The following is a 27,474-nucleotide window of genomic DNA, read 5'->3' as shown; positions in this document are numbered from 1 at the left end:
AGGTAAAAACGATGATAAACATTTATTTTTCATCTTCAATATGAAATTAAACAGACCTAAATAAAGGCAACTGTAGTATTCCGCATAAATCCATGGACAAAAAACAAAATCGGGGTAACAAACTAAAACCGAGGGAAACGCATTAAATATAAGAGGAGAACAACGACACAACACTAAAATGTAAACACACAGAAACGGACCAATCATCAGACAAAATCCCACGAGAATAACAAATATAACATCAAAACCAAAAACATCAATTTGGGATAGACAAGTACCGTGACACGTCTTAACGCAATGTGAATTTACACTCAAAAATAAGAGAAAACAAACGACGCAACGTTAAAATGTAACACACACAGAAACGAACAATAATATAACAATGGCCTTATTGCTGACTTGGTACAGGAGATTTTTAAAGGAAAAAAAAATAATCCAACAGCACGAGTTTGCTTAATCTATTTATATCTACATTTATGTGTACATCGCTTATATGGTCATCAGGTGACTTTATAGGTCAACTCGATAATTAATTAGGTTGCGACTAGACAAAGCCACGTATTTTCATGGCCGTGCCTTGTTTATTTTAGCCTTTTAATAGTTTGGATAAATGTTTTACATTGTTATAAATCAAATATGAGACTTTGATTAAAATCGGTGAACATGATTTTGACAGCTAGTACCCCTTTAACTACTGAAAAATGCCTAACTAGTTGTGATTTTTAATACCATTTTTTGACGAATGCTAAAAAAATATCCAATTTATTCAATAATACCGGTAATTTCATATGATATGTTTCCAACTAGTAAAGGATAATGATGCAGATCTAACCTGTTGACGGTTATTGATAAAAAGGTTTTCATAAAAATACATTTAGAACCAATAACGTTATTTTTGCATTACAAAAAACAAAACCTTGTCTGTTTTAATTTCTTATGATAGAGATACATGTGTTAATGCAAAACTAGTTAACTGATAATCAAACCACATAACCGATTAGAACATATAAAAGAGGGACGAAAGATACCAGAGGGACAGTCAAACTCATAAATCGAAAATAAACTGACATGGCTAAAAATGAAAAAAGAAAAACAGACAAACAATAGTACACATGACACAACATAGAAAATTAAAGAATAAGCAACACGAACCCCTGGTTCAAGCCAACATTGGTTCCTAATTTTTGAAACTAAGTCAGAAATATAACAGTTGTTATCAAATAGTTCATTTGTATTCTCTTATTGATTTATGAATTTTGAACAACGGTATAGTACTTCTGCCTTTATTTTTCAAATGAATGCTGATGGTCTGGATTCAGACAATATAGCGAATAAGTAAGCCGCCTACCAAAACCAATAACAACAATATAGCGACTACATGAAATACCCTTTTTATTGCGTAATTGGTTAATAAGTTAAATACAGTTTTAGAGGATTGCAACACAATTTCATATAGCAGTCCTAAGTATGAAATCGTTCAAATTATAATGGCATATTGTTGTTCTAAACTGTTTCCCAAAATTGATCGCCCCGAAGATCATAAAAAACATTTTATTAAAATAAAGTATGTCAATAAAGGTTTTGATAAATATTGCCGGAATTTTTAACGACAATTCTGTTCAAGAACAAATTCCGGGATATTTTTGATAATACTGAGTTCCCCTCTTTTTTGTTATATTTACAAGAAATCTACCCGGACATTTGTGTTCAGTTATAGCCAATTGTGTAAAGATGTTAATATCAGTGAAAATACACCTACTTCATGTAATTGTAGTATTTCCGAATAGATTTATGGACCCATTTCCAAAGTTATAACAGGAGATCTTAACATCGTTCAAGTCCGAGAGTTCAAATTATTCCTCAGTAAAGGACCTAAATATCGTCCCCCGTCAATTATTAATTGGAATGAGTGTCGTAATATTATCCACGACTCACTCCGTACTTACTGTTCAAAATGGATAAACAAAGAAATCTTTGGACTCTTTTTTTAATTCAGTAATGAACATAGTTGGTATACGTATTCAACATTTTAAAGAACCTTTTTTCTCTTAGGTAGCAATAAACAGTTAGGAAAAAATACTAAAATCTTCCCTTTTGAATTTTACCATCCCCTTTTCATTGCTTTCTTGCAATATCAAGCTTACTGTTTGTGTCATGTATGGGCATATATATGTAATCAGAATCTTCCATAGATTTTATATCCAGTATATAAAATGGAAAAATATCATTTCTTTTTGGTGTGTCCATGGCAACAATCTGCATTTATTTGTTATAAAATATTGCAAAAAGGGGGGAAAAGATGTCACATATTTCCCCCAAAATTTGGCAAAAAGTAGAATTTTAATCACTTGAAGTAATACCTTTTCTGAAACTGTGTACATATATCATTCAGCAAATCCAATGAAAATCATATGTCTTTCTTCTCATTTTTTTGTAAAATTGCGTCAAAAACTTCGTGCAGAAAAAGAGTGTTTGTAAACAGTACATTAATTTCTGGACCGATGGCCGGTCTAGCTATGAAAATACGGATTGTCAAACACAAAACAGCCCATAAAACATGTAAAAAATAATCTTCATGCTCTTATAAACCATCTTTGAAGGCTAAATTAGCACTCATCTGTTTAAAAATAAATTTTATTACACAATAACTTTCCTAATTGAGAAATCCACAGGGGCCAAAATGCGAAACTAAACTCCTAACTGTGTATTGCTACCTTAACAATAACCATAATAAACCTTTTTCTCGTATCAAAAATAAACTAAAAGAATACGCCAAGGAATTTGTTTTTGTCCTGGCCTATAAAGCTGCGAAGAATATTATTATTGTTTGACGTAAATTTTACATTTAGATTTTGGTCACCAATTCACCAACATTCCAACTGACTCCATTTTCAGAAAACGACATCTGTAACAAACATAAACTTTTAGCTACCGCTTTACAAGCATGATCAAATACAATGAAAGTCCTAACTATGTATTGTCTTCCGAAGCTACACAAAACACCTTACAAGTATAGATTTATTTCGTTTTCAAGCCGTTGTTCCACTACTAATTGTCTATTCTTCTTACCAGTACACTTGGTACAATCAAAAACCTGATTATAAATTGTTCAAATAAGGCCATCGAAAATAGGGAAATTAATTACTTTTGGAGTGGCAAGAACTCGTTGGAAGTACTTGACAAATTGCATGCTTATATTGGTGATTTTAAATCTGTTCAAAGTTTTGATTTTTCTACCCTACATACCACATTGCCTCACATTCTCATTAAGAAAAAATTCACACACCTAAGTAAATGGGCAATTAAAACGTCAGAATGAGTATATATATGTTCAAACTTTTTTAGGTCATTTTTCAGTAGCAATAAACAAAACAACTATGTCAATTAGACATGCTTTGATACTATCTTAATATGCCCTTGAATTTTTACTAGATAACATTTTTGTTCGCTTTGGAGATTCCGTATATCGTCAGGTTATCGGAATTCCAATGAAGACTAACTGTGAACCACTTATTGCGGACCTTTTTTTTGTATTGCTATGAGTTACAATTAATGATTTTTGTATTGCTATGAGTTAATGTGGTCATTTTGTTATAAATTTACTGTTTACAAAATATTGAATACACAAATGTAATAATACTTTTAGATATTTGGACAATATTTTGGTTCTCAATAACGACAACTTCTGTAGGTATACTAAAGAAATTTATTCTGTTGAACTAACTTTAAATAAAGCTAATACTAACAATGACCACTGCCCGTTCCACGATCTTGATATCTATATCATTCACGGAAAGCTTAATACTAAAATTTATGATAAATAAAGGCAACAGTAGTATACCGCTGTTCAAAACTCATAAATCCATGGACAAAAAACAAAATCGGGATAACAAACTAAAATCGTTATCGTTAATTATCAATTTTTAGATGATGACGTTCTCTTGTCACCATCTTACGGTGTTTATATATCTCAACTTGTACGATTCGCTCGTGTATTTAACAATTTTTTAGATTTTAACGAGAGAAATTTATGTATTACTGAAAAATTATTATACCAGGGTTTTCGATATCACAAACTAGTCAAAAAATTTACTAAATTTTATCATCGGTAAAAGGACATCATTCGTAAAGATAGCTCAATATGCAGACTTCTTATACGTTCAGTCATTTCACATCCAATTTTTTATGGAAATATTCTTTATAAAGGACAAAAATGTCAGTATTCACCTCAGAAGCTTACAAAACCTTTAAATAGACTTATTAAGAAGGGATATAGTTACGATACTGTTGTCAGGTCATTAAAGATTGCATATTTTGGCGTTAATATTAATTCACTTATATGGTCTTTGCATCGGAACTAAACACATTTATTAAAAACAAGAACTATCTTTAAAAAAGATATCCGACGTATTTAAATTTGAGTATATGTTTAAAACTATCATTTCGATAACCTTCAGAAGCACAATGACTTAATGATGCAGGACCTCTTTAATTAAATCTTCATCTAAATGTAACTACAAGAAGGCGATTGCAGTGCACTGAAAACCTGCATAGTTTGACACAATTTGTCCAAAAGGTGGTAACGCCCGTTCACTACCTTCATCTTGTGAACACTGACAATGTTCTAACTATCTAAAAATCAATGAATTACCAACAAAAGAACGTTACAAATTGTTTTGTGAATATTCCGATTATATTTAAATAAGTAATTTACCATTTAAATAACGTTTTCTCTGTTTGTGTTCAGTATTCTCGGTCCTCGTATCTTCCTATTTACATTCACCAAAACCCCGCGGAAATCTCACATGCGTAGGTGCGTTCTAAAAGTCATGTAAGTTCGTACAACAAAGTTTACATTAAAAATTATATAATTGTCCCGAATAAACAGCTGTCATGGATGCAAAGAGCTATTGGAGAAACAATTATTTTAATAAAAATATAAATCTTTGTAAGATCTAGTTCAAATATTTATAGTTTTTCACTTGCTTTCCATCACGATATAATTAACGAGACATTTTTTTCAAACACAACCAAATCACCCACCATGACAGCATTTTGTCCAATCACAGAAAGGATTTTCGAGCATGCGTATTCCGTTGCCATAGTTAAGCGTCCTTAAGTTCAAAGGGCACAAACCGAAACTAAACCGACTACGTCGAAAAACAGTTGTTGGCATAACACGGGTTATGTTCTTCTCATATATGTTATGATGGTATGATCCCCTAACAGGAAGGATTGTGCCTGATATTCATATTATGAAAACATAATCTTTCAATCAGTTAAATTGAAGTCTGGAGCTTGTCAGTTAACTGCTAGTAGTCTGTTGTTATTTATGTATTATTGTCATTTTGTTTATTTTCTTTGGTTACATCTTCTGACATCAGACTCGGACTTCTTTTGAACTCAATTGGAATGTGTGAATTGTTATGCGTTTACTTTTCTATATTGGCTAGAGGTATAGGGGGAGGTTTGAGATCTCATAAACATGTTTAACCCCGCCGCATTTTTGGGGCTGTCCCCAGTCATGAGCTTCTGGCCTTTGTTAGTCTTGTATTATTTTAAATTTTAGTTTCAATTTTGGAGTTAAGTATTGCGTTCATTATCACTGAACTAGTATATATATTTGTTTAGGGGCCAGCTGAAGGAGGCTTCCGGGTTCGGGAATTTCTCGCTACATTGAAGGCTTGTTGCTGACCTTCTGCTGTTGTCTGTTCATTGTAGGGTTGTTGTCTCTTTGACATATTCCCCATTTCCATTCTCAATTTTATTTAGGTCTTGTGACTATTTAGTATTTTATGTTGTGATTTTAGTACTGTTGTCTTTTTCTTTTTTTCTCGACTTTGGATGTCGCCTATCCCGTTTAAATTGTTTGTTTTAATTCCATTTGATTTGCATTAATTAATCCGAATTTGAATAAAGGCCAAGGTCATATGTAGTAATAACACACGTCCTTCGAATAATCTAACCAACGATCTGTCAATCAAGCTGTCAAAATGATTAACCTTTCAAAGTTTCTCTATCATATAATGGATAAATTCTTATCAGATAGTTGATTCTATTTATTACGGTTTTGCAAATAATTATGTTCAAACCAAAGGAGTAGGTTCAGTAAGACCCCTTTTTGGCCCCAAAATATAGCAGTTTTACAAAATTGTTAAAATGTAAACTTTTAGTTATTAAATGGACAGTAGAATGATTCTGCTACATAAATATGAGCTGTTTTTGAAAATACAATGCACATATATCCTGTACTAGCACCATTAAGTCATGCTAAATTACTGAAATCTTCACAATTCTAGCATTTTTTGTTAAATTTTAGACAGTTTTCGTGTAAAACGAAAGTGGCCGCATTCGTATTCATCCTTAATATTGAAATGTAAGTTGTATTTGATGATAATACATAACATATATAAAGGTTGAGGATGAACACGGATGCGGCCACTTCCATTTTTTCCAAAAACCATCTGAAAAGTGACATTTTTCGGCATATTTGGTAGATTTTTCATATTTGAGCTTGAATCGGATCGTTTTTAATGACTAAATCAGTTAAAATCTTTCACATAAACTAGTTAATTCAAATAAAATAGACACTTAAGTGTTTAAAAAGTGGTCAAAATCTTTCGTCAGATGAACCTGACATTTGAGGCCAAAACCGGTCCTTACCGGACCTACTCCTTTGTTTTTATACTGTAGTTTTAAGTTTTTTAGCTTTTGGGTATGGATTCACATCTAGACTCTTGTGCACTCACCTGGAAGTTCATGCGATCTTAAGTTTTTTGTATTATCATTGAAGTGGATCTACTGAATATCGTTAAACAACTAATGATAACATTCCTATTCTAAAATACTCTTCGTCAAAATACAATGGTTGCAAACCAGTTATAGTAAGTCAATGCCACACCTAAGATGTAAGTCGACTAATTAAGCACGTTCCTTGAATATGTTTGATTTATTCTTTATTATGAGTCAAACCAATTAATAAAGATAACGTTAGCACTCAAAAAGTTTGTTAACAATCAAAACAGTAACAGATGTTTGTTGGGATGAGCTTTTATAAATTGTAATATTACAGTGTTTGTTTTTTTTTTGTTTATTTGGTTTTATTTTACTGTTTGTATTTTAGTATGTGTGGTTAATTTAAAAGGGTGACGAAAGTTGTCTTTTGATAAAACAAAAATGTACTCCTATCCTTTATAGTGTTTCTGTTTACGTAATTTTAATACCATTAACTATACAGATGATACTGCAACAGGTGACCATATCATTGTGACGTAATTTTTTTGTCCTTTTTTACAATTTCAAATGTGACGTCACTTTGCGTTGAGGCCTTGACTAATTCAGGTGTGTTTTTTTGTGTTGGATTTTGTCGGTTTATATAATGTATCCGGTTGTTTTCTGTAATTAGTTAATACTTCGGTTTTATCATGTATATCTTTTATATGGCCATTTTATAAAATTTACTGTTTGCAAAAGTATAAACTATTCTAAATAACAGGGATGTTCTGGTCCCAAACAGAAAACTGTGGCCGTTTTTGGCACAACTTTTTTGAACTTTTGGTCCTCGATGCTGTTCAATTTTGTACTTGTTTTGGCTTTCAAACTTTTGTATCTGGGCGTCCCTGGTAAGTCTTGTGTATTAAATTTTAAAACTGATGCCTTTTTTAAGCTAATATTCGTGTGTTTCTTTGTCAAATATGTTCTCCTATTTACTTGTATTGTAGTCCTGTAATGTTGTGTTGTCATTTTAATGTTATATTTCACATGGCCATAAAAGAGGGAGGTTTGGCATGCCACAAAACCATATTCAACCCACCATTTTTTTCTTTAAAAAATGTCCTGCACCAAGTCAGGAATATGGTCATTGTTATATTATAGTACGTTTCTGTGTGTGTTACATTTTAACGTTGTGTTTCTTTTGTGTCGTTTGTTTCCTCTTATATTTGAGTGTGAATTCACATTATGTTAAGACGTGTCACGGTACTTTTCTATCCCAAATTCACGTATTTAGTTTTGATGTTATATTTGTTATTCTTATCGGATTTTGTCTAATGCTTTATTCATTTCTGCGTGTGTTACATTTCAATGTTGTGTCGTCATTCTCCTCTTATATTTAATGCGTTTCCCTCGGTTTTGGTTTGTGACCCGGATTTGATTTTTTCTATCGATTTATGAGTTTTGAACAACGGTATGCCACTGTTGCCTTTATTGCACGAGTGATTTAAACTCCTTAATCTAAAAACATTTCAACGATTTTAAAAGTAAATTTTAATTATACGAAATCTTAATGCAACAAACGAAGCATTTGTATATTGTATCAAGTCCCTGTGGTATCCATTGCCCCTCTTTTGATTACTTGGCTGGAGATAATCCTGGGGATTGTTTACAGGCAAAGATATCGGCTCATTGATAACATTCTATTAACGATAACATATAAAAAGCACCAAATATGCATTTCAACAACAAATGTATCCTTAGCGATACTCGAGGCCAAAATATTTGTGAATCAAAACTTATCTAAAAGTGAAGAGCTGATAAACCAAAGGGACACAAGATATAGTCAGTGCTGGCCAAGGAAGAAGAGCTCTGCATCGAGGAGATATACTCTTTCATTATGAATGATTTGCAAATGTTTGTAACAACACAAATTAATAGCACAATATCCGAATTGTCATGTTATTTACTCGTCTATCCCATCTTTCTTCGTCTTATTTCTATCAAACAAACAGTTAAGTTTTGGTTACCATAATGTACATTGAAGTTTTATCTCAGTTGCATAATTTCCAACAGACAGACGTTTTTTCTTCTGTTTCCTCTATTCAATGGAAATCCTAGTGATGTTAAGTACCTCACCATAACAAAATGAACAATTGTCACGTTTTGTCATATACTTTACACTTGGGACCATTGACTGTTTTGATTTGAGTAATCTATTTATTGTAATTTTCTGCGTTTATAATGGCATTAATAACGTCATTAGACAAATCCAAAAGGAATCGTTAACTGATAATTTTAACGATTGTTTAAGGTTAAAAATCATTCATTGGTCACAAAGGTGAAGATATAAAGGAAAATTTAGTCATAAACTGCCACAAAAGAAAAGGAACAGCCCAACAGTAGGAAGAAAATTCTTCAAGGACTTAAGGTAGGAATAGTTAAATCTTGTTCATGTTTTCATAACATTAAAATGATTTCATTATTGTTGTTTGGTATAAACTTCAAAACATCAATTTATGAAAGCGCTTTTGTTCCCTTTTTATTTCTTGTTTTAGTACATCATTTTCTCTCCTTATTTTTTAGAGGATGAGGGTCTGTCATTTAAGAGAATTTACCTCAGAATTCGGAATTTTTTTTAAGCATTTTTTTATTTTCATTGGTTCAATGTGAAAACAATTGTGTTTTGTTAATCTTTCGTACAACTTTAATTTCATACAAAATGTTTACCTTTATTCTTAACATTTTGCATTGTCTATTTCGAATAAAGTACCATTCTTTGTAACAAAAATAATAAACGTTAAAAAATGAATTCAAAGAGTTAATACGTATTGGCAGAATGAATTATTATACTTAGTATTATACAATGATAAGTTGAAACATGACAAACTTAACGCAGATAACGCTAGAATGTTGTATGATTTCGACTTTTTTAAATTATTGTTAAAATGTAGACTTTGTTTGCACCACTGCAAGGATCTGCCATGAGCTTAGGAACTTTTTTGTTTAGAATTCTACTCAGAAATTGATACTTTTGTTATTAAACCTTTTTCAGTTAATAAATGGAGTCATTCCTCTGAGTTAGTTCCTTTACATATTCAAATATTCAAAATCCGATTTTTGAAAAATTTAATTACTATGTTTACAAGGTTTGCATGACACTTTCTGGATATGCAAATTTAGTAGTTTTTAAAAAGTAAATGTATCAACTATGCATTGACGATAAAGTCTTTTTTCTGTCCCGAACAATCAATAACCATTACCGAATTTGAAATAATTTTCCGGAATTTGCGGATATTCATGCTTTTCAACTACCCTAAATTTGGTTTGGCTTTACAACTATATATTGATTCGAGCGAAACTGGTGAGTTCTATGAAAATAAACCGAAAGAGACAGATATATTATGAATCTTTGTGTTCATATAGAAAACGTTTCGATCATTATATACGGATACATCATCATCATTCTTGATTTAAAATTTCCATTGTCATTTTTACTCCAGAGCTTTCTTAAACAACGGTAAATAAGGACAATTGTCATTTTTACATTCGCGCTTACCTACACACGCGTCAACGGTGTACATTGTCCCTTTTACTCCGGCACTTACTTAAACACGCGTCAATTGTATATATACATTGTCCTTTTATTTTCCGTGCTTACTTAATTAAGCATTTATTGTGTATATTGTCCTTTTTCACCCTCACTTACTTAAACACGCGTCAAAAGTAATTATGTCTTTTTAAATCCCGCGCTTTCTTAAAAGAGGGTGAACTGACGGGCTTCGGAAAGGTTTACTTGTTCAACATGTGGCACCCGTCTGTTGATCATGGAAGTATATATTAAGAAATAATTCATGGAAGCAATAGATTTGTTTTAAATTTACACATGGCCTGGGCCATGATATTCGTTAATTTTATCTCTCGCTAACGCTCAGAATCAAATTCGTATACCACGTCATATTAGAATCTAGTGATCATTTGCATTTGATAATGTCATAATTACGGACAGGAGATCACGGTTTGGGTTAAGAAAAGTGGAACGACCCGTTGTCATCATTGACTAAGATTATGTAGCGGTCAATCAAATAATATTTGCAGCCATTAAACTGTCGAAGGCTTGCTTTAAACTTTATATTTTAACATCCATAGATTTAGGAAGATGTGGTATGAGTGCCAATGAGACAACTCTCCATCCATATAACAATTTATAAAAGTAAACCATTACAGCTGAAGGTAAGGCCTTCAACACGGAGCCTTGGCTCACACCGAACAACAAGATATAAAGGGCCCCAATGTTTGTTTTGCAACTGTCATAAAAGCTGGATGCCAAACCAGGTTAATTCCCATTTTTTCTTCAGAAAAGGGCCTGTACCAAGTCGAAAATATGAGATTTGTTTTCCTTTAGTTTTAATGATTGATATGGTGTAGCGTTTGTTTTTGTCATATTTTTTGGAATTAGAATTTACTTCCAAGTATTTGTGGTAGATGCGAATGTATGTACCTCTGTTATCTTTCACACCTCTTTTAGACTGCAATAATACAAACAAAATACTACATAAAGAATAAAAAGTTGAACATCATCAAACCTATCAAAAATAATATACCCAAGGTGCTCCAGAGGTAAGGGACAATAATGATACAGTAGAGAAGTCAAAAAGGAGTAAGTTCGGTAAGGGCCATAAATGGCACCGATTATAAAATTCAATGTTACAAGATGAAAAATGTTTTAAGTTGACTTTAAGACATGTGAGAAAGTTAGATATAACTTTTTGTGTCAAAGTTTTATTACAAATCGTTGATGTTTATATAATCCTAAATTAATCCTTATTCTATCTTAATCAATCAAATGTGACGTCATTTTTCATTTTTTGATGATCTGTTTTACAAATTCAAATGTGACGTAATTTTTTTGGATTTTTTTACAATTTCAGTTATGACGTCACTTGGCGTTGAGGTTTAAACTTATTCGGATGTGCTGCATTTCGTCGGAGTTATGGATTGTATTTCGATTGTTTCTTGTTATTAGTTAATACTTCAGTTTTATCATATATCTTTTGTATAGTCATTTTATAAAATTAACTGTTTGCAAAAGTATAAATTATTCTAAATAACAGGGATGTTCTGGTACCTACCAGAAAACCCTGGCCGTTTTTGGCACAACTTTTTTGAACTTTTGGTCCCCGATGCTGTTCAACTTTGTACTTGTTTCGGCTTGCAAACTTTTGTATCTAGGCGTCACTAGTAAGTCTTGTGTGGACAAAATGCACGTCTGCCGTATTAAAATTTTAATCTTGTTGCCTTTTATTAGCTATTATTCGTGTTTCTTTGTCAATTATATTCTCCTATTTATTTATATTGTAGTCCTGTAATGTTGTGTTGTCATTTTAATGTTATATTTCACATGGCCATACAAGAGGGAGGTTTGGCATGCCACAAAACCAAGTTCAACCCACCATTTTGTCCTTTAAAAATGTCCTGTACCAAGTAAGGAATATGGCCATTGTTATATTATTGTTCGTTTCTGTGAGTGTTACATTTTAACGTTGCGTCGTTTGTTTTCTCTTATTTTTGAGTGTAATTTCACATTGCGATAAGACGTGTCACGGTACTTGTCTATCCCAAATTCATGTATTTGATTTTGATGTTATATTTGTTATTCTTGTGGGATTTTGTCTGATGATTGGTCCGTTTCTGTGTGTGTTACATTTTAGTGTTGTGTCGTTGTTCTCCTCTGATATTGAATGCGTTTCCCTCGGTTTTAATTTGTTACCCCGATTTTGTTTTTTGTCCATGGATTTATGAGTTTTGAACAGCGGTATACTACTGTTGCCTTTATTTATATCTAAAATAGGTGAAGATAACAGATTTTGGCATAGTTTGACGAAATCGGCCGAGTTTCAACTTAATTTAGGACCAGGAAACATGGAGCGCAGGCGTTGAAAAACTAAATATTCAAGATAGACATGTAAAATGTCTTTACAAACATAATTGTAAAATAGCTTTGCTGTCAACGTAAGCGCTCTAAGTTTCCTGTCCAATAATCGATGGGAATTTACCCATTTTCATTGACTTTTGCGTGGAAAATAAAATTGCAGGAACGTAAATTAAAAACAAAATGGCTTATTTCCTATCTAGTTACTGTAATAGCTATGATTCCTTGTGATATTGGTCAATAAATCCTAATTTTAAAATTTAAGCTAAAAACGGGGGCCATTGTAGGACCTTACCGAATCTACTCGTTTTCCTTTGCATGAGTGAACGGACTTTGACTGAAGGAATATTCTAAAATATAATTTGACTTTCAAATCTGATCTAACGTTAATAGTTTAACAGTAACTCTGAAGCCCAGATTAATTGATACTAAAATAATTGATAATATTATGGAAAGATGTTTCACGGGAAATTTGGCAGACCCAGCATTGAAAAGTGTTTGTTAAGACATTTATAAATGTTGGTTTTGTATCCTGTACAAAATCTTTTACCTATTAATTCATTGAAATATTGAGTTTGATGGTAAATAAAACTATCATTAAAGCTTAAATTATGTCATAACTTTGACTTTGCTCGCCCCCAGATCTATAACTCGGGCTTGTTGTCTTCCCATTGTATTATATATTTAACTGAATTAAGGATGAATGACATATCAGTCTTCCTGACTTATGATACCGTTCCTATGTTCATAGATAAAAACAGGATATTGATGAAAGGTCGTTACATTAAAGAAAGATATATAGTGAAACAAATAACTTTAAAGTCATATGAAACGAGTGAGTGGTGAAAAATAATGTTTATCCAATTCTTGAACCAATGCATGTATATATATTAAACTTAGTCCTCTGTGCACGATTTTATCATTATTTTCGCAAATATATCATATAATCGTCAATTTTGTTTCTCTTTGTTTGTTATAATTTAACAAATATGGCTGCTCATTAAATGCCGTGTTTTGAAGCCGAGTTTTACCGATTGTCACCTTATAGTAAACAAATCACAAAAAGCATGGGTATTGAGCACGTGTTTAACATGTATAATCAGATATTTGTTTATTTCAATGACAGATCCATGCGTATTGCGATCACCAGAGTTTTACGGGGAGGGTTACGCTCGGGTCACTATGCATACGGAAAATTTGTCGGCGAATTGCTTCCTGGAAGCAAGCAATAAGAAATAAGTAAACTTCTGCTAAATGTGGACAAATTAAAGAACATAAGTTGTATAATGAAAACTATCCATTTAGTTATAAAAAAACATATGCATATTTTTTTTTTAATTTGAGGTTTCTTATGACTTTAAACACTCACATATGGTGTTTTTATCTGTTAGAAAAAGATATTGTGTAAGAGTCAGATGAGATTGACGGAATATGATTATGTCTATGCTGAAACTATGCCAATACAACCACGTTTTCAAATATACTGACGACATTTAAAAATTTGATTTGAAAAATACCTTTTGATACAGTTCAGTCAATTAAAGTCATTCATGTTAAGTTAATTCATCATAAATGCCAGGATTTAAAGTAAAGAAAAAAACCTATGTCTTGCGAATCAATGTATAGACTTTTTTCAAGACTCTTTTTTAACGCTTTCTAAAGGTAAATTTATTTTGCTTCCCCTTTATTTTCGTTTCATATTATCAAGATCCTAGTATACTTTGCGTGTTTAAACTTTTGATACTCTAAGAGTTTAACATTTACTTAAACCATAAATTTTCTTGATTTTTTTATTAGTTATTTTGTCTCAATTTCAATTAGCTGTTAGTAACCATAGTACCTGTGAGTACTCGCAGATCTGTAGTCTGTGCCTTTTTTGTTTTTGTAAGGGTTTTCTGATTCCTTTTTTAAATAACTATTGTCTATTTTGTACCTTGAATTTTGTGAAATTTTACAATGAGTATAATTTTCATTGTAAATAATTAGTGACAAATCCAAAACATAGCTATAAATTACATCAATACAAAAGGTGTATGGCGTTGTATATTTAAAGCAAGAAAATAGTTATTATAGTTAAATTCAGATATCCGCAATGTTCTATATAGTAAAGCTATTATTTATTTTTTGCCTGATAATAAAAATGTTACTGTGTCAAGGTAATCTAAAAATAGTAAATTATTGTCAATCATTTATACAAAGATTGGTCAATTGCTTTCAACTTCAAGATATTTGTCTGATAACGTGATATACACCATTTGTTTTGTATCCAATTTCAAAGTTAAAATTAGTTATTGAGGTGAAATATATCGAGTTCAATACTAATCCTGACCATTTTAATAGTTCGGTACATAATTGAAAATATTCCTTTAAAATTAATATCCTTTAATATGAAAAAGGTCAAACGAATTAAGCAACTTCTTTTATCTCAAATCAATTAACTTAGTAAATACTTAGAAAAACACTTGGTAATCTTGTGGCATTATTGTAAGAGACGTATTTGGCAAAAGGTGTTTGGTTTCTGTCTAAAAGTTAATCACAAAAATACTGAACTCCGAGGATAATTCAAAAAGGAAAGACCCTTAACAAATGTTAAAATCAAAAGCTCAAACACATCAAACAAATGATAATGCTATTGTATTTCTTTGTTTCTGTTCTTCTATACACAACCGTTACATTGTGTCAAGAGGCTAATGTATTGCAATATATAATTAATCGAATGTATTTTGGGATTTTCCATATACAGTGTAACCTGCCTAATCCGACACCTGAGTATTCCAATATCCTGCTCTAACCGACACATTTTTATGGTCCCAAAATATGCCTATTCTTGCAGAATTAACCTGAGTATTCTGACACCCTGCTTAATCCGACATTTTTTTTAGTCCCCCAGTGTGTCGGATTAGGCAGGTTAGACTGTAGAAACAAGACGTTGTACATGTATATAGTTTTTTAAGCAAACCACCAAAGACGTTATTGGCGTTAGGTCAAACATTACAAAGTCAGATATAATAGGTTCGGGTAGAAGTCATGTCAAACATACATGAGGTCGACAAATCGTGATAGTATGCTAAATGAAGACCTCAATAGGCATGGTTACTTATTCTTTCAAGGACAAATCGAAAATGCTGCTTAACTATTACAAGAGTGCACACGCTGAAATTTCTCGCCTTCTTTACTAATTATTGATATTATGTTGATAGTCCTAAGTATAAAGCTTTATTAAAAACTGTCACATAAACTTAGCATTAACCAAGATAACTAAACAAAGACCAATGAACCATGAAAATGAGGTCAAGGTCAGATGAACCATGCCAGGCAGACATGCATATTTTGGCATTAATATTGAGTCACTGATAAGGTCTTTGCATCGGAACTAAACACATTTATTCTAAAAACAGTTGTTGGCATGACACGGGTTATGTTCTTTTCATATATGTTATGATGGTATGATACTAAACCCCTAACGGGAAGGATTGTGCCTGATGTTCATATGATGAAATCATAATCTTTCAGTCAGTTTAATTGAAGTCTGGAGCTGGCATGTCAGTTAACTGCTAGTAGTCTGTTGTTATTTATGTAGTATTGTCATTTTGTTTATTTTCTTTGGTTACATCTTCTGACATCAGACTCGGATTTCTCTTGAACTGAATTTTAATGTGCGTTTTGTTATGCGTTTACTTTACTACATTGGTTAGAGGTATAGGGGGAGGGTTGAGAGCTCACAAACATGTTTACCCCGCCGCATTTATGCGCCTGTCCCAAGTCAGGAGCCTCTGGCCTTTGTTAGTCTTGTATTATTTTAATTTTAGTTTCTTGTGTACAATTTGGAAATTAGTATGGCGTTCATTATCACTGGACTAGTATATATTTGTTTATGGGCCAGCTGAGGGACGCCTCCGGGTGCGGGAATTTCTCGCTACATTGAAGACCTGTTGGTGACCCTCTGCTGTTGTTTTTTATTTGGTCGGGTTGTTGTCTCTTTGACACATTCCCCATTTCCATTCTCAATTTTATGTACCGCTAACAATGCTTCCATACAACAAATATAGTTGACCTATTACTTATAGTTTAAGAAAAATAGACCAAAACACAAAAACTTAACACTGAACAATGAACCGTGAAAATGAGGTCGAGGTCAAATAAAACCTGCGGGACTGACATGTAGATCATAAAATATTTCCATACACCAAATATAGTTGACCTATGGCATATAGTATTATATAAAAAGACCAAAACTCAAAAACTTAACTTTGACCAATCAACCATGAAAATGAGGTCAAGGTCAGATGACATCTGCCCGCTAGACATGTACATCTTACAATCATTCCATACAACAAATATAGTAGATCTATTGCATAAAGTATGAGAAAAACAGACCAAAACACAAAAACTTAACTATAACCACTGAACCATGAAAATGAGGTCAAGGTCAGATGACACCTGCCAGTTGGACATGTACACCTTACAGTCCTTCCATACACCGAATATACTAGACCTATTGCTTATAGTATCTGAGATATGGACTTGACCACCAAAACTTAACCTTGTTCAATGATCCATAAAATGAGGTCGAGGTCAAGTGAAAACTGTCTGACGGGCATGAGGACCTTGCAAGGTACGCACATATCAAATATAATTATCCTATTACTTATAATAAGAGAGAATTCAACATTACAAAAAAATCTGAACTTTTTTTTCAAGTGGTCACTGAACCATGAAAATGAGGTCAAGGACATTTGACATGTGACTGACGGAAACTTCGTAACATGAGGCATCTATATACAAAGTATGAAGCATCCAGGTCTTTCATCCTCTAAAATATAAGGCTTTTAAAAAGTTAGCTAACGCCGCCGCCGTAGCCACCGGATCACTATCCCTATGTCGAGCTTTCTGCAACAAAAGTTGCAGGCTCGACAAAAACTAATCCTTACTCTAGATTTCGTAGTTGGACAATCACTTTGCCGAGTTATCTCTATTTCCAATTTACTTCTTTGTTTACTTCTTTTCTTTTATTTCCGTGTTTGGCTATACAAATGTCAACTTCTATTTTTTATAATCAAAGGGTTTTTTATTGTTTGAAAGACTTATTGAATATCAATAATGTGGCCATTTTTATAAATTTCCTGTTTACAAAACTTTGAATTTTTTTGAAAAACTAAGGATTTTCTTATCCAGGTATAAATTACCTTAGCCGTATTTGGCAGAACTTTTTGGAATTTTAGAACATCAATGCTCTTCGTCTTGTTTGGCTTTATAAATATTTTGAAATGAGCGTCACTGATGAGTCTTATGTGGACGAAACGCGCGTCTGGCGTACTAAATTATACTCCTGGTACCTATGCTAACTATAATTGTGTCATGTGTGCTATTGTTGGTCTGTTTGTCTTCTTTTATTTGTAGCCAGGTGTTGTCAGTTTATTTTCAATTCATGAGTTTGACTTTCCTTCTGGTATTTTTCGTCCCTCTTTTGAAACAAACATTAAATAAGAATAACGAGATAGTTACATACCTATTCAAACAACAAAAACAAACTAAAAAGTTCAGACTGATCAAAATGCAACAAGACCACGCTCCGTAAAACTCTCTCTCTCTCACTCTCTCTCTCTCTCTCTCTCTCTCTCTCTCTCTCTCTCTCTCTCTCTCTCTCTCTCTCTCTCTCTCTCTCTCTCTCTCTCTCTCTCTCTCTCTCTCTCTCTCTCTCTCTCTCTCTCTCTCTCTCTCTCTCCTAAGATATACATGCTATATTTACTTATCAATAAATTTATTTAGGTACCCTCTGTTTTTAATTAGTTGGTATTCACACTAAAGAAAATGTGTTGTCTTTCTTTAACCAATTATTCACACGTTCTTCTTTTTCTAAAAACAAACGATGTATAAAACAGTGATGCATTTGCTTTGATCTATGAAGAAGGAGGGGACATCTAGAAGTGACTTTTTCCGAGTTTCATACGGGAAACAACTGGTTTGTTCACTTATTTGATTTGCTATCTGTAAATGTACCTATAATCCGATTAGGGAAGAACAAATAATGCACTTTAAAGACGATTGCCATATATTATTACCGCCCCCTTCCTGCTTCGTTTTCCCCTGAGTTGTTGTAATGGCCATTAAGTGAGAGATGGATGTAAAAACAAGAGATGACTTCAACATCACCATTAGAAACGTCCAATAGCTTCCTTGTAATCATCAATCTTCTTTCAAGGAAATCATGATAGGAATACTAAGGTAGTAGATCTTACACCTAATTTAAAAGTGTATATACATTAACGGTATTTAGTATCTTTATCGCCCTGTATTATACATCAGTCCTCAAGACTTCAAACTATTCACACTTGTCGCTTTAAGGGAAAAGGCATAAAAAAATCAATAAAACTACCACTGAAGAGGTTTTAAAGTGTTGATAGGCACAGTGATTTATAAAGAAAAATCAACCTTTATTCTGTTTTCTTATGCTAGTTTTCAACGAGAGTGGTTGTTAACTAACTACTCATGGGGTTTTTGCACGGATTAGCTGTTTATTCTTTGCGTAGGGAAATACCAACACTTTTTACTCGTCTGAGGTTTATTATACTTGTCTGTCAGTTGGGAATTTGTTCATCTTATTATTTGAAAATGACCATCCCGATATTAATAACTGTACAAATAAACAAATATGTAAATGAAGATTTATTGTTTTTTCCCCATGATAATTTATACTAATGAAGAGGTCAAATATGAATCTAACTTTCCTATACTTGTTTAAATTATGTTCAATTCGTACAATTATTTCAAAGTGACAGTAAACAACTTAAAGAATTATATGTCGTCTGTTGATGCCATTATGCATATTGTCTCCAAGGACGGTTAATAATTTGACATACTGAATGAACATACGTCAAATGGTTAGGACCGTATGTTAACCATTATCATGTCTTTCATTTTTCATTTTTAATTTTCGTAAATATTTTTTTTGTATTTTCTCTCTCTTTTCTCACCTGGTACCATCTATATCTCAAAACGTGAAAATTACATAAAAAACTAAAATCACAAAATTTCTTATCTCCGAGGAAAATTCAAAACGGAAAGTCCCATATCAATGGCAAAATAAAAATATAAAACACATCAATTGTCATATTCCTGACTTGGTACAGGCATTTTCTGATGTAGAAAATTGTGGCTTGAATATGGTTTTATAGCGCTAAACCCCTCACTTGTATGACAGTCGTATCAAATTTCTTTATATTTATAACGATGCGTGAACAAAACAGACATAATAGGTTAAATTGTCAAAATAGGGTACAAAAGTAGCACCCGTCGTGTGGCTCATGTTATAACTAATCCGGTAAATAGTCTTATTCGGTAGGTCACATTCATGACATGGAAGGGGATTGTAGTTATGACGTAAGAAACATATTGAGACATCATTCGTGAAACGGTTATTCTATAACGGTCAACCAACTCGTGATGGCGTCCGTAAAATATACGAATGGATGATTTCAACTTCAACAGTTATCACCGTGTCACAATCTAAATCAAAACAAAAACAAACATATATTTAACAAAGAAGCACAAAAACGCATGAATCAAGTTAATTAACCACGTTCATTGCCTTTTTGGTGGGAGGCGGCATTTTGATTAAGTATTTTAAAATCAACCAATAAAGGATTGAAATATAGTTCTTTTACCGCATGGCTAGATTTACACCAACTTTGGTGAAGAGTTGCGCGTTTGACGTCAGAATGTAATCGTCACACAGGTAGAGATATTAAATAATTTTGTCGTTCAACTATGCAAAAACTATAATGGAACAATAACATAATGACCTGATGTTTAAAGTACAGAGCCACGTCATATGTATCAAAGAAACACAAAAAGTCACATGGACAAAGCACACTAGCAAAAATGAAAGATATTACAAACAACACATCAAAGAGGGACGAAAGATACCAAAGGGACAGTCAAACTCATAAATCTAAAACAAACTGACAACGCCATGACTTAAAATGAAAAAGACAAACAGAAAAACAATAGTACACATGACACAACATAGAAAACTAAAGAATAAACAAATGTTAACCTCTTTTTTCACCTGTGTACAAGTGTAAGGGACAATTTTACCTAAAGTTTCAAAAATATTCTATATGTAGAAACCGCCAAAAAAAATAATGGTGCTTTGAAAAACCCATGTTTTACTGCAATGAAATGTAGGATTAAATACCTACAAATATCAATTTCAAGAAAATGTTTTGTTCGACCCATTTTTGTATGCAAACGGATGTGACGTACTATCATTTGCTGGTATTATATCTTAATTAAATTAATCATTGAATAGGCCTATCTATTATCTAAAAATTCATAAGAGATTATTTATTATATTTTTCCGTGAACAAATATTCAGGTTTAAAAAGGCCATATGTATTATATTTTTACTGATAATGGAGTGTTATCTTCTAAATTGCGGGTAAAAAACAATTGGGAAATAAATAACTTTGTCAAACATTAATTGAATTTTATGAAACTCTATCATAGAACAGTATCTGTATCAAAATTGTATAAATGTATGGGTCAAAACACATAATTGCAATATCCAAGGCCATCGTGGGAGAATATAAAATTACATTAGTCCTAACGTATCCGTTTATAAGTCGTTGTTTATCATGCATCTTTTCTTTGAAGGTCATACTTAATTAATAATTATTCAATTATCATGATTAAGATACCAGTAACATTACGCCCCCATCTCATTTCAGAATCCCTATAGTGTAAATCAATGATTACTAAATGTAAACACTATGTGAAAGATAAGCATGATGTTAACAAGCTTAACTCATAAATATTTAATTCTTCAAAAAGAATAAATGTCATGTTGTAGAAAAAATTAAAGCTAAAATAATTTCAACTATTGAACTTGAAATACAATATCAAAACTTTGTGCAAGAATTAATTTAACGAAAATATTTATATGTGGGAAATGTAATGCACGACCCAAAGGGACGTTTACTATATTATAAATCGCCTTTTTAAGGGAATTTATTTGTGTATAAACTCGACAAATCCACTCTCCGGTGGACTTTCATGATATGTTTGTGAATGATTTTGTCCAGTAAATACATAAATAAATACCATTAGAAAACAGTAAAATCCTCAAAATACTGAACTCGGAGGAAAATTCAAAACGAAAAGTTCCTTATCAAATGGCAAAATCAAAAGATAAACCACACCAAACGAATGTTCCTGACTTGGTTAAGGCATTTTCTTATATAGAAAATAGGGGATTAAATCTGGTTTTATAGCTAGCTAAACCTCTCATTTGTATGACAGTCGCATAAAATTTAATTATAATGACATCGATGTTTGAATAAACCCAACATACATAATAGGTAAACTGTTAAAATAGGGCTACAACAGTCAACATTGTGTTATAATCTTATTCAATTTGAAAACAAATAAATATGTAAATAGTTATCAAAGGTACCAGGGTTATAACCATACGGTTTTAGACGCGCGTTACAAATAAACACAAAAAAAGCAAATAGACAAAGTACATAAACAAAAACATGACAAGAATACAAAAGATTACCATAGCACAATAAAACATTTAATATTGGAATTCATAGTTATAAATTATAATTAACAGATCAGAACCGTAGTTCGTTTTACATTTGTATTGTCATATAATGGTCAGAATTAAATTTTCTGATAGTAGATATTGGAATTCCTATTCCCCCTACAAAAATCAGACTCCTACTGAATTTTATTTTGTACTGTTACAACTACCTAATGGAATTATTTATTTCCAGATACCTAAACCATGTCAAAAGTACTGACTTCTGTTTTGGTAGTATTTGGTTTCACTGTAGTCTTTAGTCTACCTGCCAAACGGTCGCCATTTACAATGGGTCTAGGTGACCTTGAACACACTCGACAATTACCAGGCAGAGTACGAGAATTTGACATGAATGGTGATGGAGCATTAGACATGAAAGAATTAGAATTTTATTTCAAATCAACATTTGATGACGTAGAACACATATCACAAAATGTAAGAGAAGTCTTCTATGTTCTTGACACTAATGGCGATCGAGTAATTGATGGTCAAGGTATGTAGTCTTCTAATTTCTTTACGTAAGTAGTACCATTTGCAATTGCCAATTTTATTTCTTTTTAATCTTAAAATCCTCCAAGTAAAACAAATTCACAACATCAAAATTCAAAAAGTAACTAAAGGTATTTCATCAATATTGAGTAAACCGTCATTGTCGTAACGTGTCGCTACTATATAGAACATCAGAACGTTTACAACGGATCGTTCATACAAAGGCCCATGAAGATGTTTTAAAAAAACTGGTAACATTCTTAACAATCTTTTCATTCTGCTACATAAATGTTGTCCACTCATTGCGCCTCTCAATGGCTAATTCCAAGTTTGAGAACAACATGCATATGTTTTTTGTAAAGTGGTTTGCGATCCATTTTTTTGTGTTCTTCTTTAATTTTACTGAACTTGTGGTTTGTGATCACTGCTTTTGTATCTTTTGTTTAACGTAGCAGTCCGTGACAAATGATATATACATGGCATAAGCTGCGCATTGTCTGGTTTTTACATCTTTAGACTTTGTTTAACGTAGCAGTCCATGATAAATGATATATACATGGCATAAGCTGCTCATTCTCTGGTTTTTACATTTTTTGGCTTTGTGTAATGTAGCAGTCCATGATAAAAGATTTATACATGGCATAAGCTGCTCATTCTCTGTTTTTTACATCTTTTGGCTTTGTTTAACGTAGCAGTCCATGATAAATGATATATACATGGCATAAGCTGCTCATTCTCTGGTTTTTACATCTTTTGGCTTTGTTTAACTTACTTACTTAAAGACACTTTAAGATGTTTTCCGGTACAGGATCCTCACGGCTCCTCTTCACCAGACTCATATATTAGGTCATAATTATTGCTGTTACTGCTACTTCCGGTTATAACTGCGCGATAATCAGAATAATATAGTTCCTTGTTTTTCCAATGATTGTCAAGTCTGTTTTTAAAGGCATTAACAGACGGTGCCTTAACCACTTTTTCTGGTAGTTTGTTCCAGATTTTTGCTATTCTCACCGTAAAACTATTTTTCCTAAGATTAGTATTAAACCTTTGATGAATGATTTTACTACTATTTGTTCTAGTACTGTGCATATTCTCTGTGCTCGACATCACTTTTTGGAAAGTACTAGTTTCCGGGTCATATTTATTGTGTATGATCTTATAAGTTTCAATCATGTCCCCTCTTATTCTTCTGTACGCTAGTGTTGGTAATCATAATTTCTTTAGCCATTCTTTGTAGCTTAGGTTTTAAAGTCCCGGTATTTGTTTCGTAGCTCTCTTTTGTACACTTTCAATTTTATCGATATATTTTTTTTTAAAAGGTGCCCATACTGAACTAGCATAATCTAGATGTGTTCTTACAAGTGTTTTATATAATCGAATAAAGATTTCTGCATTTAGATTTTTGAATGATCTTCTTAATGCCGCAAAGATTGAATTTGCTTTATTTACTTTCTCACATATATGCTTTTCAAAGGATAATTCTTCATCAATGACTACCCCTATATCCTTCTCTTCTTTGCATCTGCTTATTTCTTTTCCTAGTAGATTGTATTTTTCAATATCTTGTTTTGATTTTTTGCTAATATTTATATGTTTACATTTTTCTGGATGAAACTTGAGTAACCATGTATCACTCCATTTTTCTAGTTTGTCTAAATCCTTTTGTAATGTTTCATGGTCTCTGTCTTCCTTTATTATTTTAACGTAGCAGTCCATGATCAATGATATATACATGGCATAAGCTGCTCATTCTCTGGTTTTTACATTTTTTGGCTTTGTTTAACGTAGCAGTCCATGATAAATGATATATGCATGGCATAAGCTGCTCATTCTCTGGTTTTTACATCTTTTGGCTTTGTTTAACGTAGCAGTCCATGATAAATGATATATACATGGCATAAGCTGCTCATTCTCTGGTTTTTACATCTTTTGGCTTTGTTTAACTTACTTACTTAAAGATACTTTAAGATGTTTTCCGGTACAGGATCCTCACGGCTCCTCTTCACCAGACTCATATATTAGGTCATAATTATTGCTGTTACTGCTGCTTCCGGTTATAACTGCGCGATAATCAGAATAATATAGTTCCTTGCTTTTCCAATGATTGTCAAGTCTGTTTTTAAAGGCATTAACAGACGGTGCCTTAACCACTTTTTCTGGTAGTTTGTTCCAGATTTTTGCTATTCTCACCGTAAAACTATTTTTCCTAAGATTAGTATTAAACCTTTGATGAATGATTTTACTACTATTTGTTCTAGTACTGTGCCTATTCTCTGTGCTCGACATCACTTTTAGGAAAGTACTAGTTTCCGGGTCATATTTATTGTGTATGATCTTATAAGTTTCAATCATGTCCCCTCTTATTCTTCCGTACGCTAGTGTTGGTAATTTTAATTTCTTTAGCCATTCTTCGTAGCTTAGGTTTTAAAGTCCCGGTATTTGTTTCGTAGCTCTCTTTTGTACACTTTCAATTTTATCGATATATTTTTTTTTAAAAGGTGCCCATACTGAACTAGCATAATCTAGATGTGTTCTTACAACTGTTTTATATAATGGAATAAAGGTTTCTGCATTTAGATTTTTGAATGATCTTCTTAATGCCGCAAAGATTGAATTTGCTTTATTTACTTTCTCACATATATGCTTTTCAAAGGATAATTCTTCATCAATGACTACCCCTATATCCTTCTCTTCTTTGCATCTGCTTATTTCTTTTCCTAGTAGATTGTATTTTTCAATATCTTGTTTTGATTTTTTGCTAATATTTATATGTTTACATTTTTCTGGATGAAACTTGAGTAACCATGTATCACTCCATTTTTCTAGTTTGTCTAAATCCTTTTGTAATGTTTCATGGTCTCTTTCTTCCTTTATTATTTTAACGTAGCAGTCCATGATCAATGATATATACATGGCATAAGCTGCTCATTCTCTGGTTTTCACATCTTTTGACTTTGTTTAACGTAGCAGTCCATGATAAATGATATATACATGGCATAAGCTGCTCATTCTTTGGTTTTTACATCTTTCGGCTTTGTTTAACGTAGCAGTCCATGACAAATGATATATACATGGCATAAGCTGCTCATTCTCTGGTTTTTACATCTTTTGACTTTGTTTAACGTAGCAGTCCATGACAAATGATATATACATGGCATAAGCTGCTCATTCTCTGGTTTTTACATCTTTCGGCTTTGTTTAACGTAGCAGTCCATGAAAAATGATATATACATGGCATAAGCTGCTCATTCTCTGGTTTTTACATCTTTTGACTTTGTTTAACGTAACAGTCCATGACAAATGATATATACATGGCATAAGCTGCTCATTCTCTGGTTTTTACATCTTCATTTTACTGGCATACTTACAATATCTGCTCAGTATTTTTTTTCGATATGTTTTATGTGTACAAAATATGTATTTTTTCTCCATAACAAAACATGATCCTAACTATATTTTAGTTGTTAATGCTGTCAATGTTTATAGTTGTTTGAATTTGTATATTTTTTCTCTCAGTTCGTCCATTTTGTTTTGTCTATTGCATTGTTTTCATTCTCCTACGTATGATTTTCGCTTTCTCTTAGAACCCTTTTACCTTTTTTCATTTCGTACACAATGATGAATTATCATCTGTTAGATTTTTTAAAGGTAAAGTTATTTGTTGTTCTTTTAAGTTCTGGTTCGATATGTAGTTCACATTGAAAATTAAAATGTAAACTGTTCATTAGTGTTCAGTAGAAATATCAGCAAGCAATGGGAGCTACCAGAAATAAGAATGTTCTACTATACACACGTATAAAGTGTTACTCTGCCTCCATAATCAGTATTTATGTTCAGTAAGAAATAGAAGAATCAGGCTATTGAAAACGTCATAGGATTGTTATGAACAATCTTAATGAATATGTGTTAATAGCGCGTGGTAAAATTGGAAGTAAAAGTATAAAGCAGAATTCTACGAATCATTTTATTAATATTTTTTACAATATCATTATCCGTATGAAAAGTGTAATACAATTATATATTTTCATTGATATACGATTGATTTCTTATGTGATTTTGTCACCTTTTTTTCAGAAATCGAGCCATTACACAACCTGTAACAGGGAATAACACTGCAGGATAGAACCTGAACCATTACATAACCTGTAACAGGGATCAACACTGCAGGATAGAACCTGAAGGATGCTCGTGGCATACATTTGACATTTTCATTGTTTTCAATCATTTATCATTAAAATTCATTTTTTAACTGTGTGTTTGTAAATTTGTTTCAAAAGGGCAAATTATACCAAGAAGTCAATAGAACATTTTGTCGAAGAAAGCCAGAAAAAAACATAACGAAAATAAATTATGAAACACAATCACCAGTTTCAAAACAGTAGACATGAAATACAGGTTGAACAAAACAACCCGTCACATACTGATGTTCTACGGAAGGGTAGGCAATTGCCCAGTAGATTCCGTCATGAGCATAGATTTAATCTCAATTCGTAACCTGAATTTAATCACGAAGAACCCTTGGTTTTAACACTTCATTGTATTCAGTAAAAACCTTCATCACTAAAATAATAAAAACACCAGTCATAGATTTCATTTCAACTACGAGATATGTAGCCCGCCGAATTTTTTCTGTGCTTGTTTCAAGCCATGAACCAGTAAAACAGTGGTTGTCGTTGTTAGTCATTACTATTTTTTCATTTACTGTTACATTCATAATTCTAGATGTATTTATGGCTTACGTTGACTTGCACAT

The 27,474-nt window shown here is 32.3% G+C and overlaps 2 protein-coding genes across 2 annotated transcripts in view; one reads left to right on the top strand and one right to left on the bottom strand.

Annotated features, from left to right (window-relative positions):
* The window catches only part of LOC139525330 (SLIT and NTRK-like protein 4), a 46,220-nt gene extending 27,839 nt beyond the window's left edge, over positions 1–18,381 (bottom strand). Inside the window, exon 1 of the mRNA XM_071320536.1 lies at positions 18,239–18,381. Coding sequence (XP_071176637.1) covers positions 18,239–18,381 — 143 coding nt within the window. The remainder of the gene's footprint in view (positions 1–18,238) is intronic.
* Positions 9,018–26,970, top strand: LOC139524906 (uncharacterized). Its single transcript, XM_071320070.1, has 3 exons — positions 9,018–9,142; positions 22,423–22,722; positions 26,796–26,970. The coding sequence occupies exons 2-3, from the start codon at positions 22,434–22,436 to the stop codon at positions 26,819–26,821; spliced, it is 315 nt and encodes a 104-aa protein (XP_071176171.1). The 5' UTR covers positions 9,018–9,142; positions 22,423–22,433; the 3' UTR covers positions 26,822–26,970.
* The last annotated feature ends 504 nt before the right edge of the window (positions 26,971–27,474 follow it).

This window comes from Mytilus edulis, chromosome 5, assembly GCF_963676685.1.
Source record: "Mytilus edulis chromosome 5, xbMytEdul2.2, whole genome shotgun sequence".
Classification (NCBI taxonomy): domain Eukaryota; kingdom Metazoa; phylum Mollusca; class Bivalvia; order Mytilida; family Mytilidae; genus Mytilus; species Mytilus edulis.
This window is presented reverse-complemented; position numbering and strand designations above follow the sequence as displayed.